The sequence below is a fragment of the Bombyx mandarina genome, chromosome 18, assembly GCF_030267445.1.
Source record: "Bombyx mandarina strain Sakado chromosome 18, ASM3026744v2".
In the NCBI taxonomy this organism is placed as follows: Eukaryota; Metazoa; Arthropoda; class Insecta; order Lepidoptera; family Bombycidae; genus Bombyx; species Bombyx mandarina.
In genome coordinates this window covers 12,112,724-12,133,215 of record NC_143224.1, presented here as the reverse complement: position 1 = coordinate 12,133,215, position 20,492 = coordinate 12,112,724, and the positions used below count along the sequence as shown (strand labels likewise).

General features: G+C 39.8%; 1 protein-coding gene across 1 annotated transcript; it reads right to left on the bottom strand.

Moving 5' to 3' along the window:
- Positions 1 to 1,105: 1,105 nt before the first annotated feature.
- On the bottom strand, positions 1,106 to 18,515 carry LOC114252507 (uncharacterized). Its single transcript, XM_028186987.2, has 8 exons — positions 17,488 to 18,515; positions 10,262 to 10,472; positions 6,891 to 7,247; positions 5,946 to 6,131; positions 4,690 to 4,811; positions 4,072 to 4,236; positions 3,134 to 3,304; positions 1,106 to 1,464 (listed from the first exon to the last, which is right to left on the bottom strand). The coding sequence occupies exons 1-8, from the start codon at positions 17,650 to 17,652 to the stop codon at positions 1,174 to 1,176; spliced, it is 1,668 nt and encodes a 555-aa protein (XP_028042788.2). The 5' UTR covers positions 17,653 to 18,515; the 3' UTR covers positions 1,106 to 1,173.
- Between the last annotated feature and the right edge of the window lie 1,977 nt (positions 18,516 to 20,492).

Sequence of the window (20,492 nt, the reverse complement as noted above, 5' to 3'; positions counted from 1 at the left end):
ACTTTTCGAGCTCTTTTCGATTTACATGGTCACGGAATAAAAATCATAAATAGTCAATGATTTTGAATAATTGTCGTTTGGAAAAAAATTTGAATTTCGTTCTAATGTCGTCGAAATTATGACAACCAATGAGAGAGAGAGAGAAGTTTTTTTTTTTAGTTTAAAATTCGACTGCTTTCAAATTCGACTTGTAAATACTTTGTTTGTTTGATTACTATTGGAATTCTAAATAATTTGGGGCCAAATTTTTTTCAAAACCTATACTGTCGCCAAAATCAATGATCATCAAAATCAAAATCAAAATTTGAATTTGCCGCCACTTTTGCAGTAAATTATTGGCAACTCTGAAAGAAGGATAATTTGAGAATTTAGGGTTTGTAAAAATACTGATGCATTAAATATTACGGTACAACAAAGTCTTTTCATTATTAAACAACATTTAAATAGTAAAGAAAGATTTCGGTCCAAAACATTATAATAGCTTCCAATTTTCACTTTGATGGCTTTGTTAATCGCCATAATTGCCGTGTTTGTATTTCAGATAACCCACATGTGATCACAAGCATAATAAATGAACCGGAGCTTTGCACTGTTTGATGCGTATTTTGGGCTGGAGGCTTCATCATCCTTAGTAGTGGGTGGTCAGGCTGATTGATATCCCGAAATGAAAACGCGGTTTTTACTGCCGAATTTAGATGATATTAATGTGGCCAATAAGATTTAAACAAGACGACGTCACAAGCCATACAGCCAGTGAAACAATCCAATTACTGCATGAAATATTTTCAGTCGTCTTCTGCATGTGATTGAGCAAAATTATATTTCTTCTAATGTAGTTTTTGTAATGAAAAGTCCATGTTATCAAGCTCCCGACCACGTACAAGAGGATATTATGCACTGCATCAACGAAATTCAATCACAATTATGCAAAAAAACACGGTCTTCAAAAATCGCGCTAAAAGAGTGTGTACGTACCGGCAAAGCCGTGACGGCCATTTTCTAGATGTGCTATTCCAAAAACAACCTTATCCAACCTACTTTATACTAAAATAATAGTCTAAAGATTGAAAACCGTGCTTTCAACATAATATAAAAACGTGCGTTAATTTTGGATCGCCCTTTATTTTAAAAGATAATGAGTACATAAACATAAAATATAAAACTACATCAAAGTCAACAATATTGTTCCTTCAAGACTTTCCTCAGTATTTTCCCTGATGGATTTTTTGGTATGCTCTCAACGAACGTAACGCTTTTTAATCTTTTAAAAGCGGCCACTTTCTCACTAACATAGTCTAGAATGCGTTTTTCGTCCACTTTTGAATCCTTGTTGAGAACCACGAAAGCCCTGGGAGACTCTCCCGTGATTGGATCTGGTACTCCTACAACGGCCGCGTCGTACACATCAGCATGCTCTTTGAGGACTGCTTCTAACTCAGCAGGAGCGACCTGGTAACCTTTCACCTGAGATTTGAAAAGAGTGTTTAGTATGTTTATGCAAAACATAATCGGGTCATAGAGCATAGTTTCTAATATAGGATATAACAGCCGTAGTTATAATAGTACTGTTGTTGGAACTATACTCCGCTAACTACTTTAAAATATAGGATTCACGTCCATTTGCATTGGGTCTCTTAAATAATTGATGGAGAATTTCGATTGGCCGCTTATGTCAATTGGTCTTAATATGAATGCCGCCACCTTAAGTGATGAAGTCGAAGTCGAGACCTCAATCATATTGCGTAAAAACTGTTCTACCTTTCAAATCTTAATTTATGGCCACTTCGTTAGAAATAGTCGAATTCTTGGTACTTATACATGCTGGGTCATAACATTGCCTAACACGAGTTTTATTTACGCGAATTTATTAACTTTTGCGACTGTGATGGCATTTTTTAGATGGACGTTATTCGTGGCGATATATATCCATCACTTCGGTTTTTTTTTTTTTTATCGCTGGGGAATCCATTTACGTATACCCGGTCGAGAGGGGTAATAGACCGGGTTATGTCGGACTCCGGCGCCTCCAGAGAAGAAGAGGGAGAAAAGGAAGACCAAAGTCCTCCTCTTCTTCCAATTCCTACCGGGAGACTACGCCTTGAGAAAGGCGCGCGAGGCGCTGCGCGGCGTCTACCACGCAGGACCCGCCCCGCAAAACCGACTACCGACTAAACCCCATCGAGCTCCACCACTCCGACTCCACGAAACCTACGGTACCGCACAATGCGCGCCGCAGGCTCGCCGTCGCCGGTACCCATCCTGACAATAGGACGGGATCCAATCCCCGGGAAGATCCCGCAGGACTTCGTCTCGGGAGACACCGTGAGTGGCGCATAGGAGCTACCTTGCGCCGCCTCACCACGAAACCGACAGCAGATATCCACCACTTTGGCCTGAAGTCGGACAACATGAAGCTTCGCGTCAAAGAGATGATCACAGCCTTCCGTGTAGAGCTACTTAAGACATTTTGGATAAGCGAGAAGAGAATTATGAGGCTAGATATGAAATTAGGGCATTAGGTAATAAAGACGGTTAGTGGTAGGAAGCGGCTTAGCTGTGACGGGATTGCTAATATTCCCGAGCGACGATGACTATTTGCCACCAGATCGGCATCAATGGGCCATTTCGAAAAAGCGACGCGTAACGAATACCATTTTGACATGGCCGCCAGAAACTACATTCCCGATCCTGCGGACCGAATGGGTAACAGTCCACGTCGCCCTCAACACGTCATTTCGGATCCTCTCGATCCAATAACGGTATTTAAGTACCCCAAGCACAGTCACCGTTCTCATCGAACCCGTCTTGTGACGAAAAGCTCGGCGAATAAATTAATCCACAGACAGAGTCCACTAGTTTCTCGCTGAATTTTCTCAACGTATCGGGATTCTGATTTGGTGGTAGATTCTGCGGAGCACTGCTCTTGCTAGAGCTAGTGTAAGCAACGTCGTTAGCTTAGAGCCCCGTGAGCCCACTTACTCCTTCGGTGAATCTAGCATGACCCCTCGAGGTCACCAGAATAGGAAAAAAACACCTGGCGGACCTTGTGTTTATCTGCCTACAAAAGCACTAAAAAACCTGTGCTACTACCAACAAATGATGGGATTTAATTGTCTACGTATCGTTAGATTACCTTAATAAGTTCCTTGAGTCTGTCGACAATGGTGACAATCCCATCTTTGTTTACACGGGCGAGGTCCCCACTCCGGTACCAGCGTCCGTCAACAAACACCTCCTCGTTTGCTTTTGGGTTGTCTTTGTACCCTCGCATGACGTTCGGGCCCTTGATGAGTAGCTCGCCGACCTGTTGGTAAATCAATTAAATTAATTGTAACTAAATGTATCTCCCTCAAATTGTAGAATTGGGACCGTGGCGCATAAAATAAAACTATTCCATTGCTGCATTTTTATAGCACTTTTCCAAAATCATCTTTAAATAATTCAAATTTAACTCGCACTTTCTTACGTTAAGTTCATTCAACCGTCTTCGCCATCTTGCTTTTCTCTGTCATTCTTTCTCCCTTTCTTTCCGTTTTCTCTCACTCAAATCTTAACGCTCCGTTCCACACTGTTTTCATACGTTCCGTTCTTACTAATCCTACATTGTTGCTATAAAATGTATTTAGGAATGTCAAACGAAAACGAACCTCAGTTATTTTTTTACTGTTTAAACTCGCAGTTTTTGTAATGTCTATATTATGTTATTTCTGACATTTCGAATACTTTACCATTTTTATTTATGTCGTGAAAACCAAAGAAGGAAACACCAAAAAACAAAACAATTTGAGAGCACATTTTAATTTAACGCTAGGCCACGACTCGCATTGCTGACGTCCATAGCGACGATAACCACTCACCATCAGATGGATCGTATGCTCGTCTGCCTTCACGGGAAATAAGAAAAAGGTTGTGCCCACAACAACAACAACAAGGTACAATGCCCATCGTACGACGCGAGCTCAATTTTAATCTAGCTTTACGTGAAACATACGAGCTTCTTATGTAAATCTTTTGACAACGGCATTGATGTGAAGTCGAACTTCAATGCGGCCTATTAAAGGTGTTTTATACCTCATCCGGGCCTAAATTCTTCATGTCTGCATCAACAACTCTGAGCTGAACATTAGGCACAGCACAGCCCACATCAGAGTAGTTCCTCTCGAAGTCTCTCGATGCTAACGTCACCAGGGGACTGGCTTCAGTCATTCCATATGCTTGGTTGAACTGGATATCGGGCTGGAACCGACAGACAAAGGATAATTAATCTATTTCTCCGGTAAGAGAACCTCGTCCCATCAGATGTTTAATTAATTTGTTCGTGATTGCCCCCAAAGTTATTTACAACTTAAATATTAAGCAAACCAAAAAATTTTAAGACGCCCAACTTTTATTATAAAAAATTTGAATTTATGGACTCCATAGGAACACTGTCAGAAAAAACACATTTATTAGTGAATTTTTGAACTCTTAATGAAAACGGAGACGATAAAAATTCGAATAATGTGATTAGGTATTTATCAAGCTAAGCAATAAAGTAATGGAAAGATAAGTATGAAGCTAAAGGAAAAATGATGACTTAGTTACATGACACGTAACATAGACAAGCAAATGTATGAATAATAATAATAGCTGGGAACACGCATTAATAATAACTGGGAAATGTGTGAATGATGTTCCCAAGATGTTTACCCGCGCTTTCTCTAAAAAATTGTGGATATCTGCTTCAGGTAAGGGCGCGGCGCCCGAAGTTACCACTTTCAAATGCTTTAAATGATCCCTCGTAGCTGCAGGATGCGCACCGAGGAACAAAACTGAAAAGCATTAAGTTTTGAGGGAAGTGCGATATTGATTTTTGCGATCTTAGATCTTAGAGTTAGAATTAATTAGTGTTGCCCTTAAAATACCAGAAATAATTTTTCAGGTTTAGATAACCTCTTTTTTATTAAAATTTCTTCCCCACTTATTCGCTGGTAGCCTGAGGGGCTGGGTAGGTGAGCTCACGAACTCAGCCTGAGAGAATTGGCTAACACTAGCCCTAGCAAGAGCAGTGTTTCGCAGAATCTACCACCGGATCGGAAACGCGACTCACTGAGAAGATCCGGCGATAAACTCAGTGGATTGTGTTTATGGGATCTAGCTTCATAAATATTGGTAAATTAAAGGATCTTTTCAAATTAATCTGCTCAGCAATCTGTCCTACCTGAGTAGCTAAAAATTACCCTGCGATACAAAAAAAGAAAATCACAGAAATCAGTATAAAAATCGTGCTTCCGAAATGAATGATATGTCTTTGATTATGATAAGAAAGTTGAGACTTTTGTATTAGTGGTGGTAGGACCTCTTGTGGTATAGGACCTCGGGTAGGTACCACCGCCCTGCCTATTTCTGCCGTGAAGCAGTAACGCTTTTCGGTTTGAAGGGTGAGGCAGCCGTTGTAACCATACTGAGACCCTAGAACTTATATCTCAAGGTGGGTGGCACATTTACGTTGTAGATGTATATGGGCTCCAATAACCATTAAACACCAGGTGGGCTGTGAGCTCGTCCACCCATCTAAGCAATAAAAAAATTACTGCATGTTTCAAGTAGATATACAACTTCTTCTTCTTCTCAGTCCTGTCACTCTTGACAGAGTGGTTGTGATCGTCATGTAGTGTTGGAAGGGTAGTAGTGTAGTAGTAGTGGCGGTATAACCATAATCCTGGCCAGTGGTCAGAAGAGGCTTCAGAGGCCTTGGGGTTCAAATAACCTCAAAAAGTCTGGTGCAGAAGGCAAGGGGAAACCACTGCAACTACTTTCCCAAGAAAATCGTCATGGAAGTAAACATTATAGATACACAATAGACGACGCATTATCGCTGTGGTTATTCAAAATTTTAAACTCTGACAAATATTGTGCCTCTAATCATAACGGTCAGTATCGTTTGGGTATGCAATCAATATTACTAGTAGGTGGAGCAAGGTACATCAATTCCATCGGATGTTTCAGCAGCGCATCCAGAAAGGTCCGTGGTTGGAAACTCGGAAGTGTTACCAGTTTCAATCCGACCGATAGCTTGTGCATCATCACAATCGAAAGGCCGTAAGTGTGGAACAACGGTAGGAGGCCCAGCGTCGAATCCTGGTTTGTTTCTAGAAAGGAAAACAAAAGATAGGTAATTATCAGTTTACGCTTAAACGTGTCGAACACCAATCTACATTTGCCTCTAGTAACTATGCAATTTTCAACGAATACTAATATTCCATTACCACCAATCCCTCGTCAAAAATGACTAATTTAACTAATTCGGATGTTATTTTCGTGCCGCGCTAATGTTTTGAAATAAGTTTGAAATTGTTAATATTGTTTTTATTTTTTTATTGCTTAGATGGGTAGACGAGTTCACAGCCCACCTGGTGTTAAGTGGTTACTGGAGCCCATGGAACATCTACAACGTAAATGCGCCACCCACCTTGAGATATAAGTTCTAAGATCTCAGTATAGTTACAACGGCTGCCCCACCCTTCAAACCGAAACGCATGACTGCTTCACGGCAGAAATAGGCAGGGCGGTGGTACCTACCCGCGCGGACTCACAAGAGGTCCTGGTCTGGTGGTAGGACCTCTTGTGAGTCCGCACGGGTAGGTACCACCGCCCCGCCTATTTCTGCCGTGAAGCAATAATGCGTTTCGGCTTGAAGGGTGGGGCAGCCGATGTAACTATACTGAGACCTTAGAACTTATATATCAAGGTGTGTGGCGCATTTACGTTGTAGATGTCTATGGGTTCCAGTAACCACTTAACACCAGCTGGGCTGTGAGCTCGTCCATACATCTAGGCAATAAAAAAGAAAAAAAAGAAAATCAGTAGTAGTACTCTAATGATAATTTAACAGCATACCCGCAACTGACCTGTCGTATATTCATATTGCCTCAATTCGGTGTCCTGTTGCGAAAAATTAGCAACTTTATTGGTGTGCGTTAATTCAACTGCCTTAGGGAGTCCGGTCGTGCCACTTGAATAAACCATAAAAGCGATATCATCCGACACCCTTTTAACCTCCTTTAGAATTTCAAAATCAATGTGCTTATCCTCTGTCAGTTCTTTAAATGATATTGTCCCTTCTGGCTGTTGACTGTCGATATTCACAGCAATGATTTGCAGATCCTTCTTTGATAGTTCTAAAGATTTTTTGACGTTGGGAACCAAATCTGGCAGGGTTATCACAATCTTAGCGCCCGACGTGTCCAGCTGTCGTTGTATTTCGTCTAGAATTCGAAGTAGTTATTATAAAAAAAGGATGCGTGTACTTATGTACGCGCGTAAGAAGTTATACTTTTTTTTTTAAATATTAAATAATTGATAATAAATATTTAACGTTAATAATTTAATAATATTTAGTATGAATTATATTAAATAATAATTTTGTCATTTATATTACTAAAAAATGAATGCTAATAACACTTTTTTTACGAGTGTACTTGCGCGAAAGTTCACCTGCGGCTATATTCAGACTCGCCAAGTTACGTCGGTCGTATTGTAATGAGCGATTTAGTAGGCAACTTCATTCTGTTAATTTTGTGTCACGGTGCGCGCGCATCGTAAAATTTCACTCTCATCATTTTTTCATAACGCGCCTAAAGAAGTATACTAGGCTGCACTAAAAGTATCGGGAATGGAATATTTCCACTGTTCCTGTCATATTAAAATCTTTTTAATTGAAAACTCCTTGGTTTTAAAAATCGAATACCATTTATTTATTTAAAAAAGATTCTCGGTCTTGTCACGAGGTTTTGTCAAACTTGTTTAGTCGTTGAGAAAATGGAATTGACTCGAGAAAATTCAAGAGCGATGATTTATTATGACTTTCGAAGTGGTTTAACACAAAAACAGTGTGTTGACCGGATGATTTCTGCATTTGGTGATGAAGCCCCATCCAAAACCACAATTTATCGCTGGTTTGCTGAGTTTCAACGTGGACGTGTCAAGCTCAGTGATGATCCCCGTCAAGGTCGTCCAAAAACTGCAGTCACCCAAGAAAACGTTGATGCTGTGCGTAAGCTGATTGAGGAAGATCGACATGTGACATACCGCGAAATTCAGGCAACTTTAGACATTGGCATGAGTCAAATACAAATAATCTTGCATGAACAATTAGGTGTAAAAAAGTTGTTTTCCCGATGGATATCGCATTCGCTCTGTGAAGAGCAAAAAGCGGCTCGCGTTACTTGGTGCGTCAGAACTCTCGAAAGATTCCACGCAGGAATCTCAAATGCTGTATACAACATTGTATCAGGTGACGAATCCTGGATATATGCGTACGAACCCGAAACAAAAAAATCAGTCACGAGTTTGGGTGTTCGAAAATGAGTTAAAGCCAACAAAAATTGTTCGTTCACGGAGTGTTGCAAAAATAATGGTGGCCACGTTTGTCTCCAAAACCGGCCATGTTACGACTATTCCTCTTGAGGGACAAAGAACTGTTAACGCAGAATGGTATGCTAGCATTTGTTTGCCACAGGTCGTTTCTGAACTCCGTAAAGAGAACTGCAACCACCGCATCATCCTCCATCACGACAATGCGAGTTCTCACATCGCGCACAGAACAAAAGAGTTTTTAGAGCAAGAAAACATAAAATTATTAGACCATCCGCCGTACAGCCCCGACCTAAGCCCTAATGATTTCTATACTTTCCCTAAAATAAAGAATAAATTGCGTGGACAGAGATTTTCATCACCTGAAGAAGCTGTGGACGCCTACAAAAGGGCCATTTTGGAGACCCCAACTTCCGAATGGAATGGTTGCTTCAATGATTGGTTCCATCGTATGGAAAAATGTGTCAAATTTCGCGGAGAATACTTCGAAAAGCAATAAATACATTTTTAAATAGTAATGTTGTGTCACTTCGTTAATTCACGAAATTTTCAGTGCCGCCCTCGTAACTTCAAAAACAATGTATATTTTTCCACACTTGTTTTTATTTTATCAATTATTAGCGAAGCGGACATGTAAATTATAATGTTATATGATGTTTAAAAACTAAAAACTCGGATTTAAATAGCAAACCGAAGCAATTGTTGCATTTATTGTCTTTTTTGGAGGTCCTTAATGCGTGTGCCAGTCTTAAAGTCGCAGTAAATATCTTTCAAAAATTCAGTTAAATACAAACAAATATACACAACTATTTATTGAGAATAATAAAAGTGTAATAAAATAAGAAATCGAATAAATTATCATGTCAAGACAGAGTAAGTAATTAATTTTCTCCCACTTTTAATTCTTATCACCATAAATATGTTATGTATTTCTGATGACTTAAACAATAACAGCTTAATTATACAACCATTAAGCTGATTTGATAATAAGGTTGGAATTTTGATTGTTTGTGTTTATCGGTAGGCGATGTCGCAGGCCATCAGATTTTAAATGGTTACTCTAAGCCCACAGTAACAGCTAGAATTCCGTCACCTATTTTTACCATAAAATCAGTCTCAATACCAGTAATTACGGAAACTTATTCCCAAACAAAAAAATTAAATACTCATTTTGTCTACACTAGGCCATCGCACTCATATATGTGAAGTGGTGCGCAGTTACCATTTCCTTCGTGCGGAGTCGGCAGGTTGCTTCATCAGCCAGGTTCCTTCCAGCAAGCAAATTTAACTTATTAAGACTCTTAAATACTTTCATGAATTTCTAACTAACAGTGCTCGAATGCTGTGTTCGACGAACTTATTTCTGTCTAGCTCAGTGATGGGCAAAGTATGGCCCGCGGAAGTATTTAATCCGACCCACCAAGAGTCCATCCATCCTAAATACTCTAGTCAACATTTTGGCGCGTAAAATAAAATCTGACGTTCATAATTTAAAATCTTCGAATTTTGAATGAAAGCTGCAATCCGTCAGGGGTGTTTTGAGCTTTCATTATCACATAATTAACTTGCCATCATTATAAGCACGGAGACTATACACTATTCCGTGATTATAAGTATCTCGGCATTCTGTCACAGGTATTAGTTTATTTATTGGAAAATAACCATTCCTTTCTCTTATCTATCATACGCCTCACGTCTCACACGCCTAATAAGGCGTAAAAGGTATTTTGTTTATTAAAAATGTTTAATACAAAAAAAAAATATAATTCGGCTCTGCTCTAGAATTTCTTAAGCTTTGTGACCCGCCATTAATAATGTTTGCCCACCACTGGTGTAGCTCAATACGGCCAATCAACAATTGTCAATTTGTGTAACCAAAACCTCATTCAACTGAAAATATACTCACATGGCGTGTAAATTGGGTTTATAGTTGTGACTATACCCCCAGCAGCTAGTACGCCAAACACGGACACAGGATACTCTGGAACGTTCGGTAGAAGTATTGCGATGACGTCACCGTCTCTTAATTTGAATTTCTTTCGCAGATTGGCACCAAGAGTACGCGAACATTTGTAAAGTTCTTCAAAGGTGTAGGCGCGGTTTGTGACGCCACATACCTGTGATATCAGATTTGAAGCTGTATAAACACAACAAATAGATCCTACAATCACACTTAACGATGACTCTTTACTGGTGGTAGTCTTGTGAGTCCGCACGGGTAGATACCACCACCTGCTTAATTCTGCTGTGAAGCTTTAATGCGTTTCGGTTTGAAGGCCAAGGCAGCCGTTGTACAGGTAAAACTGAGGCATTTTAGCTGTTGTTTTAAGGTGGGTGGCGCATTTACGTTGTAGATGTCTATGGTCTCCGGTAACCACTTAACATCCATCAAGTGGGCCGTGAGCTCGTCCACCAATGTAAGCAATAAAAAAACATGCATAATGCTATTCTTTCATAGTGGAATTCGTTCGTAAGCACGTCTTAAATTAGTTCGCATTTATTTAGAAAAAAAACCTAATGACGCTCACAACAATCTTAACTTTTTAGTTTTCATTACATTAGTAAAGTTTAGGTCCGATCGTCAAAGGCATCGACTTTGGCATATTGCACACGACAGAGCCGAACTTGTAATGTTATTTAAAATGAATGACATTGTTTCTTGTTTCAATTGTTTGGATCGTGTTCAATTATTTGCTACTGGTATTAAAATTAAATGGCCATCAGGAGATAATTGTAGACAAGATTATTTATCAAATCGTAAGAAGACGCTGCCATGCTTTGCTTTCGTGAAATGTGTGATATACAGTATCAATTATTTAAGGTATTTCGTATTTTGATCGTATTTTCCGAAATTACCAAGAACTGAACCTGTCAAATTTCGAATCGGTCGAATAAGCTCCGCATGAACGCTTGTGGTGCATTATGAAGCAAAGCAAAACAAACGTGGTGGTGGGACTGGTGATAGGACCTCTTGGGAGTCCGCACGGGTAGGTACCACCACCCCGCCTATTTCCGTCGTGAAGCAGTAATGCGTTTCGATTCAAAGGGTGGGGTAGCCGTTGTAACTATACTGAGACCTTAGAACTTATATCTCAAGATGGGTGGCGCATTTGCGTTGTAGATATCTATGGGCTCCAGTAACCACTCAACATCAGGTGGGCTGTGAGCTCGTCCTTACAACTAAACAATTAAAAAAAAAAGGACATACATTATATAAATTAGGTGTAGTGTGGTTGGATTGAAGATACTGTAAGCTTTGTTTTGTTCGCGGATATCGCACCGTCTCCTTCGAGGCGGCGTGTGTTTTGGCGGGGACGCCGCCATGGGAGCTGGAGGCAGAGTCGCTCGCTGCCGACTATCGGTGGCGCAGCGAGCTTCGTGCTCGGGGCGTGGCGCGTCTCCCCGAAAGTGAGCTGCGGGCGCGGAAGGCCCATTCTCGGCGGTCCGTGCTCGAGTCGTGGTCGAGGCGATTGGCCAACCCCACGTGGGGGCTACGGACCGTCGAGGCGGTTTACCCGGTCTTTGATGACTGGGTGAATCGTGGCGAAGGACGTCTCACCTTTCGTCTGGTGCAGGTGCTGACCGGGCACGGATGCTTCGGGAAGTACCTGCGCCGGATAGGGGCTGAGCCGACGACGAGGTGTCACCATTGTGGACACGACCTGGACACGGCGGAGCATACGCTCGCTGTCTGCCCCGCTTGGGAGGTGCAGCGCCGTGTCCTGGTCGCAAAGATAGGACCTGACTTGTCGCTGCTTGGCGTCGTGGCGTCGATGCTTGGCAGCGATGAGTCATGGAAGGCTATGCTCGACTTCTGCGAGTGCACCATCTCGCAGAAGGAGGCGGCGGGGCGAGTGAGGGAAAGCTCTCCTCACTACGCAGAAACCCGCCGCCGCCGAGCAGGGGGTCGGGACCGGGGTCGTATCCGTGACCTGGCCCCCTAAGAGCTAGGGGTCCCACCCGTTTTGCGCGGGGAGGGACCCAGACGTGGGGTGGCGTGCTCTGCACGCTCACCCGCAATAGGAAGCCGGGTGATGGTAGACCGCGTTCCCCCGACCGCTCTGGGGGAAGGTGTAACGCGGCGCCATCAAAGCGGGCTCTCGGCCCGCTGAACGAGGGAACCGGTGGTCGTGTCGCTGGCGGCCACCGGTCCGGCGTCCGTGGGACGGTGGGATGGATGTAATGTGCTCTGCGTCAACCCTGTCCCGCCGTTTCAATAGCCCCGACTGGGCTCCGGCCCGGTCCGAGGTAGGGCGCCGGTTGTGAGCGACAGGAGTTTTTAGTGAGGTTCAACTCCCACATACCCCACCTGCCGCGCGGGTGGGGATCCGGCGATTTTCTCCTGTGGAAAAAAAAAAAAAAAAGCTTTGTTTTGTGAGGCGCGGAACCAATCTCCCACAATGCTCTAGTCGAAATGGCGCTCAGAGAATTTAAGTTTTCAACGTATAAAGCGTTCCACTAAATGCAAATTATGCAACTAATTAGTTTAACTACTGTTATTATAACGAAACTCCTTTTTTTTTTTTCCATCTCTCTGGTCGTTCTAGGTAATCTTCGAAATGGTTGTATACTGTCGCATGCCTGATCTAATAAGAAGTGATTTGTATACCTTTATTTTAGAAAAAATATTTAAAATTTCCACGTCGAAAAAAAACCCATCAAATCGTGAACAAAGTCAAATTCAAAAAGGGAATGTTTCTTTTTTTTTCTAGCTATGTTGATATCCTTGAGAGGCTATTTCAGCTTCATCCTAGCATGTAAGTGAGCTCTCGGGGCTCAAACCGGAAGTGTTGCTAACACTGGCCCTACCAAGGGCAATAATTCGCGGAATCTACCACCGGATCGGAAACGCAACCCACTGAGACGATCCCGCGAGAAACTCAGTGGGCAAAATTTTATGCTAAAGTTGGTTACAATTGGGATATCACAAAATGTCCTTCAAATAGCCAGTAAACAAAACACAAAGTGCAGTAGTTTACTTAATTCGGTACAGTTTTGTACTTCTGTTGAGGGTATCACATCAGTTTTTTTTTTATTTCTGTCCGTCATGGCGTCCATCAATAGTGTTGCCACATGGAAATCCGATAATTGTATTAATTTTATAAGTCGATGACTGACTACACAATGTAGGGCTTTAAACTTCATTAACCAATACATTATACAAATAATTTAATATAACAATAACAATAGACAACGAACTTTAGACGCTTATTTAAATTTAGAATCGGAAAATTAAAATAATCACTTTCTCTTCATTGATCTTATCTTAACGTAATATATTACGTTAAGTACACTTGTATGATGCGGTAAAAGATAATAAACAAATTTCAAGACGTTTATCGAATCTTTTATTTTTATTTTTTTATTACTTGGATGGGTGGACGAGCTCACAGCCCACCTGGTGTTAAATGGTTACTGGAGCCCATAGACATCCACAACGTAAATGCGCCACCCACTTTGAGATGATATAAGTTCAAAGGTCTCAATATAGTTACAACGGCTGCCCGACCCTTCAAATCGAAACGCATTACTGCTTCGCGGCAGAAATGGGCAGGGTGGTGGCACCTACCCGTGCGGACTCACAAGAGGTCCTACCACCAGTTAGAATCACCTTTTTATCTAGTAATTGAACCTGTACATTTATCTCGTCAATTAAAAAAGGTAGGCGCTATCATTAACGTATGCTATCATCGCTATCAGCTTATATCAGTTTTGCACTAGAGACGGGAGAACTTTTGGTTAGATGATAACTCGAGGCCACCCAACTCGAGATACAGATTGAAGTTTATTTGTTTTGAACAATATCTGTCCCATCTATAAAACTTGAATCCATAGTGCCATCCATCTACTCGTTTTGGAAAAATAAAAATACAAAAAAAATCCAAAATTCTTTAGTAAACGCCTCCTGTGTTTTTATTTCTTTGGGTGATCCCGGTATCCACGTGCGAGATTCGAATCCGGGCATAGTGACTCAATGCAGCAACAAATACAATTACTCGCTACAATTTTGTGGGTGGCATCGTAGATGTCTATGGGCTCCAGTAACCACTTAACACCAAGTGGGCTGTGAGCTCGTCCATCCATATAAGCAATAAAAAAAAAAAAAAAAATTACAATGGCACAAGCAAAGTCTTCGTTTTCACAAAAAAAAAAGGTGAAAATATTCTCATTATAATAACTCATACCTTTGTGTGTTGTAATTAATATTTTCCTATATAAATAATTCATAACATAATAAAAACTTATCTATTTGATAAAACAAGATTACAATTTAATTGTATCGGTACGTATCGTAATAGTATAGAGGCTCAATTTAGGCATTTTAGAGAAAGATAAAAAAAAACAATATTCATTTTCATTATCCATTTTATACACAACTAGCGGCCCGCTCCGGCTCCGCTCGGGTCTTTAACCAAAATTTCAACGATATTTGACGTTGTTATATTTCTTTAAATAAAAGAACACTTATTGCGGCATATCTATAATAGTTAGACATATGCTGTCGCGACACTTTTTGTAAATAATAATGTGTTCTTCAAAGTCGTAGTATATTATTTTATTCTATCATCAATAGTTTTCGCAGGGCACGCGATGTAAAGAATATTTTAGGTAATTTTTTTACACTTTGGGTTACATTATTGGAGTCTAAGTAAGGATCCCTAATTCATTCAAAAAAGATTATAAGCCTACTTATGTCACTCGGGAATAGTGGAGCTTCCAAACAATGAAAGAATTTTTCAAATCGGTTCAGTAGCTTCGGAGCCTATTCAATACAAACAAACAAATCTTTCCTCTTTATAATATTACTAGCGACCCGCCCTCGCTTCGCTTCGGAAACATTAAAACATACATGAAACAAAAAAAAAAAAAAAAAAGTTGCCTATGTTCATCAGGGACAATGTCGGCTTCTAATGGAAAAAGAATTTTTCAAATCGGTCCAGTAGTTTCGGAGCCTATTCGAAACAAACAAACAAACAAATCTTTCCTCTTTATAATATTAGTATAGATAGTATAGAAGTATAGATATAATATTAGCCGGGAACAAGTCACTCACGGTCTTCCGAATCCCAATCACGGTTCCCTGTACTATGGAAACCACTGACAGAAATCTATACTAATATTAGAAAGCTGAAGAGTTTGTTTGTTTGAACGCGCTAATCTCAGGAACTACTGGTCCGATTTGTCCGAAAAATTATTTCAGTGTTAGATAGCCCATTTATCGAGGAAGGCTATATAACATCACGCTAAGACCAATGCAAGCGGAGCACCAATAAAGAATGTTTCAAATCGGTTTTTTCCCCTTTTGAGAACTTCCACTGCGTGCGCTGCGGAAACGGTTAAAGTTCAGTTAAAAGTTAGTTAAAAATTATGTATGGCAGAATCATTCCCCTTTAAAAGATCTAAAAAAAGTCCGCGACAGCATAATATGTTTATAGGCTGGCTCACTCTAATCTTTTTTATGCTAACCGAATTTTTTCTAAGCTATAGCATTATCTGTGAAGATGTTTTTATAAAGATGATATTAATCCTTATTCCAATAAATACGTTATTCATTACAAGTATTTAGTTTTAAGGCAATTTGCCCTCACTTCGCTTCACAAATCACTTCAAGATAGGCTTTAAAAATCATAGATTTTTCTGGATTTCTCCAGGATCCCATCATCAGATCTTGATGATTACAGGATCATTCGGGAAGTCTACGCTATCGAACAAAAAAAGAATAAAGAATTATCAGAATCGGTTCATGCATTCTCGAGAAATCGGTGAACATACATAGATATAAAAATGGAGGTGGATTTAGTTATTGCGTCACAAAAACTCGAAAGAAGTGTAATTCGATAGCAAAAAAATCTAGACTGGAATACCACCTTAATTCATGTCAAAGATCACCGATTTATAAAGAATCAAATTAAAGCTTTATTTCGTAGTGGTAGGACGTCTTGTTGGCTTGCACGGGTACCTGCCGCCACCCTACCTGCTTCTGCCGTGAAGCAGTAATGCGTTTCGATTTGAAGGGTAGGACAGCCGTTGCATTATACTATAAATCTGAGACTCAGTACCAGTGTTTCAAGATGCGTGGCGGTATTTACGTTTTCAATGTCTACAGCCTGCGATAACCACTTAACATCAGGTTAACGCCAGACTTTTGCTATACAAAGCACAGGTACGGCCTCGCGTGGAGTATTGCTCCCACCTCTGGGCCGGGGCTCCCAAATACCAGCTACTTCCATTTGACTCCATACAGAAGAGGGCCGATCGGATTGTCGATAATCCCATTCTCGCGGATCGTTTGGAGCCTCTGGGTATGCGGAGGGACTTCGGCTCCCTTTGTATTTTGTACTGTATGTTCTATGGGGAGTGCTCTGCGGAATTGTTCGAGATGATGCCATCATCTCGTTTTTACCATCGCACCGCCCGCCACCGGAGTAGAGTTCATCCATACTACCTGGAGCCACTGCGATCATTCACAGTGCGTTTCCAGAGGTCTTTTTTGCGACGTACCATTCGGCTTTGGAATGAGCTCCCCTCCACGGTGTTTTCCGAGCGCTATGACATGTCCTTCTTTAAACGAGGCTTTTGGAGAGTATTAAGCGGTAGGCAGCGGCTTGGCTCTGCCCCTGGTATTGCTGAAGTCCATGAGCGACGGTAGCCACTCACCATCAGGTGAGCCGTATGCTCGTCTGCTTACAAGGGCAATAAAAAAAGGTGGGCAGTGAGCTCGTCTATTCATCTTAACAATAAAATAACTAAATTTAAAATTAAATGCAATTTTATTTTATTAGACGTCCGCACGTAAAATTTTCATTATACTTGTGCATTTAATAAAATATGTTTAATGCATCGCACAGTGTCATAAATTTCATAATTCAATTTAAAGGCTTAATTATTATTTGGTAAGTCGTCTAGTTATTATTGTATGGGAACAACATTTCTTGGGGACTCATAATTTGTCATTCCTAGTAGTGTGTAGATTCGTCAAGTAGGTTGTTCGTATTGTTGTTGTCTCTAATAACTACGGAGTCGCTGACAGATTGTCTCAGTGAAACCTGTCAATCCAGTAAGCAGCATGTAATCCTATCTGAATTCTACTCAGTACGAATTAAAAAATATATATATATTAAAAATAATTACCACAGCCGTTTTCGTTGCCCATTTATCCAGATTTCTAAACACGTATTCGTGTATTGTAATATCGGGCACCTCTATATCCCGGTAGGGAGAATACACTACATTATCGGGAGTCCATACATTTTTTCTGGCAACACAGAAACTACGACGAATAATTTTAGAGAACATCTCTTTAATGTTTTTTTTTTATCACAAGTTATCGCACTTAATAAAACTTTTACACACAAGAAACACTTGTTTTATTAGTTTTACTACAGCTACGTCCTAGAGTCTAGACTACAGCTACCTACGTTCTATATATCATCAATTTATATCTAATATATTTTTTTCGATAACTAAAGACGTGTTCGAAGCAACGCGCGTCGCTGTTGTATGCATAGGTCTCATACATATGCACTAACTACGTCATACCCTGAAGGCTTTGTCAAACAGAACGCGTACTTAGCGCGCGTCAGAACGCTAAACTGACGGCGCGCTATGACGCCGAGATGTGTTGTACCACTGTGGTAACATACCGTCAAACAGAGCCCCAGTGCTATAAGTACGCAATGCTCTGTCGCGGCGTTAGGACGCTTTGACGTCAGGCGTTGTAATTTTTTACAAATTTCATTTTAGCGTCCGAGTGAATTTGTATTAAAATACTGGATAATTCCCTAAAAATTGATAGAACTAGTTAGAAAATAGTCATGCTTATACAATGTCACATTTGAAACACTCGACATCTTAATACTTTTAAATTTTCACTGCTATCGAAAGGCACTATAATTTGGCGAATGCGTTGCGTCAAGGAGCGTTGGGCTCATCTAGTCAATTTGTGTGACATGAAAAGAGCGCGACGTTAAAACGCAGCGCTAAGTACGCGTTCTGTTTGACGAAGCCTTGAAGTTTTAGCGTATTCAAGTTCAATAACATTTTAAACACTCATTATATAACATTGCGATTACATCAGCGGTTGAAGTTCGATTAAATTCACTGGCAATTTAATATTTCGATTCAATTCACGCATTGGATATTCTGTTTTAGTTTTATCGTTGTTTTTTTTTCTATTTTTATCGTATCGATTAAATTAATTAGCAATTTAATATTTGCATTTCATTCACGTATTGGATATTCTGTTTTGGTTTTATCATTGTTTTTTTTTTCTATTTTTATCGTATCGATTAAATTTACTGGCAATTTAATATTTCGATTTAATTCACGTATTGGATATTTTGTTTTGGTTTTATTGTTGTTTTTTTTCTATTTTTAGCGTAGATGCGAAATTACCTGTTTTTAAGTTTTTTTTTTCATGTGATGCCTAACTAAAATTCATCAGTGGCCACTAAACAAGATAAAAACCGGTCTAACATAGCAGATAAAGGGGATGTTTGGGATCTGCCTGTTTAAATATAGATATGTGTGTGATATGTATTTTCGCATTTGAATGCGAATTTTTTGATTAAATTTTTTTTATTTGTGTATTTAGAATTGAAATTTTTTTTTTGAAGTGAAAACTTCTTTAGAATCCTTGTGATTTTAAACCGGATGCAACGGAAAAAACGACAGGTAAGAGACACAAATACAAAAATGAGACAGAAATATACATACTATTTAATACAGCGCCATCTGTGAGATTTTTTAATACTAACGTGTGTATGAAAGCTCTTGTAGTGAATTTTAATTTAGGATTATACGTGAAATTAAAATATCAATTCACAGAGGGCGCTACCTTACAATTATTTACTAATGACAAAATTTTACATATACTAAGACGTTTAGGATAATTGTATTTTGATTTTGGAAGGTTTCACTTCTACCACGTGTGAATTGCACACATGTAATTTTTTATTGCTTAGATGGGTGGACGAGCTCACAGCCCACCTGGTGTTAAGTGGTTACTGGAGCCCATGACATTCACAACGTAAATGCGCCACCCACCTTGAGATATAAGTTCTAAGGTCTCAAGTAAGTTACAACGGCTGCCACACCCTTCAAACCGAAACGCATTACTGCTTCACGGCAGAAATAGGCAGGGTGGTGGTACCCACCCGCGCAGACTCACAAAAGGTCCTACTGCCAGTAAAAATGTATCGCTGGTTGCGGTGAGACATTCGCAAAACCCGTCGTGTCAAGAATGAATGTTTTCTGTTACGGGCTTTTAACTTAGATGGACAATTAAAGCCTCTTGATTTACTAGTCGAAGCCTTTAGCTATCAAACTTAGAATTGGCACACTCGGAATACACGAATACACTGATGATTGTTTGAACAAGCCACGTGGTTGTAATCTTAGATAATAGCCTCGGACATGTCTACACATTTATTGTTCTTTTTTTCTAGTAGTTGTGTTTTTTTGCGACTCGGAATGGTAACGGTAGGCAGCGGCTTGGCCCTGCCCCTTGACATTGCTGAAGTCCATGGGCGACGGTAACCATAATCACCATCAGGTGGGCCGTTTAATCGACTTATTACAAGGACAATAAAAAAAGAAGCTGGTTATTATAAACACCGTCATTCAAGACCTCGTTGGAAGATTATTTTAGCTTACAGTGTAGTAGTTTTAAAGAAAAATAATATTACATAATAAATAAAAAATATATTTTAATTAATTATTATTTTTTAAAATAAAAACATCAAACAAAAGTGTAATTATGTAAATATAATATCTGTTTCATTCGTGTAATCAGATTATAAAGATAAACAGCCGCTTAACAACGCACAACATTTTCAAGTATTTTTTAATGATTATATTGATAAAGAGTAAAATATAAACTAGTAAAAAAATAATCATGTATTTCTCAATGATCTTAACGATGGTGACTTCGACAAAATCCTGTGAGAGGGACAGAGAGAGAGAGTATTATTTATTGTACACCAACAAAAGAAACAATGTGAAATATTAAATACAAAAAAAGTACAATTGGCGGTCTTATCGCTAAGAGCGATCTCTTCCAGACAACCATCAGGTGGAAAAGAATCGTTTGGAAACTAATTACACGCGGTGTATCAATCAATTGAAATATATATATA

Bases quoted from the DNA above. Each gene is read 5' to 3' on its own strand.
- LOC114252507 (XM_028186987.2), bottom strand. From the start codon at position 17,652: ATGTTCTCTAAAATTATTCGTCGTAGTTTCTGTGTTGCCAGAAAAAAT. The intron at 4,237-4,689 runs GTAAACATCTTG...TGTCGGTTCCAG, and splicing joins ATTTTTTAGAGAAAGCGCGG to CCCGATATCCAGTTCAACCA. The intron at 1,465-3,133 runs GTAATCTAACGA...TTCAAATCTCAG, and splicing joins GACTCAAGGAACTTATTAAG to GTGAAAGGTTACCAGGTCGC.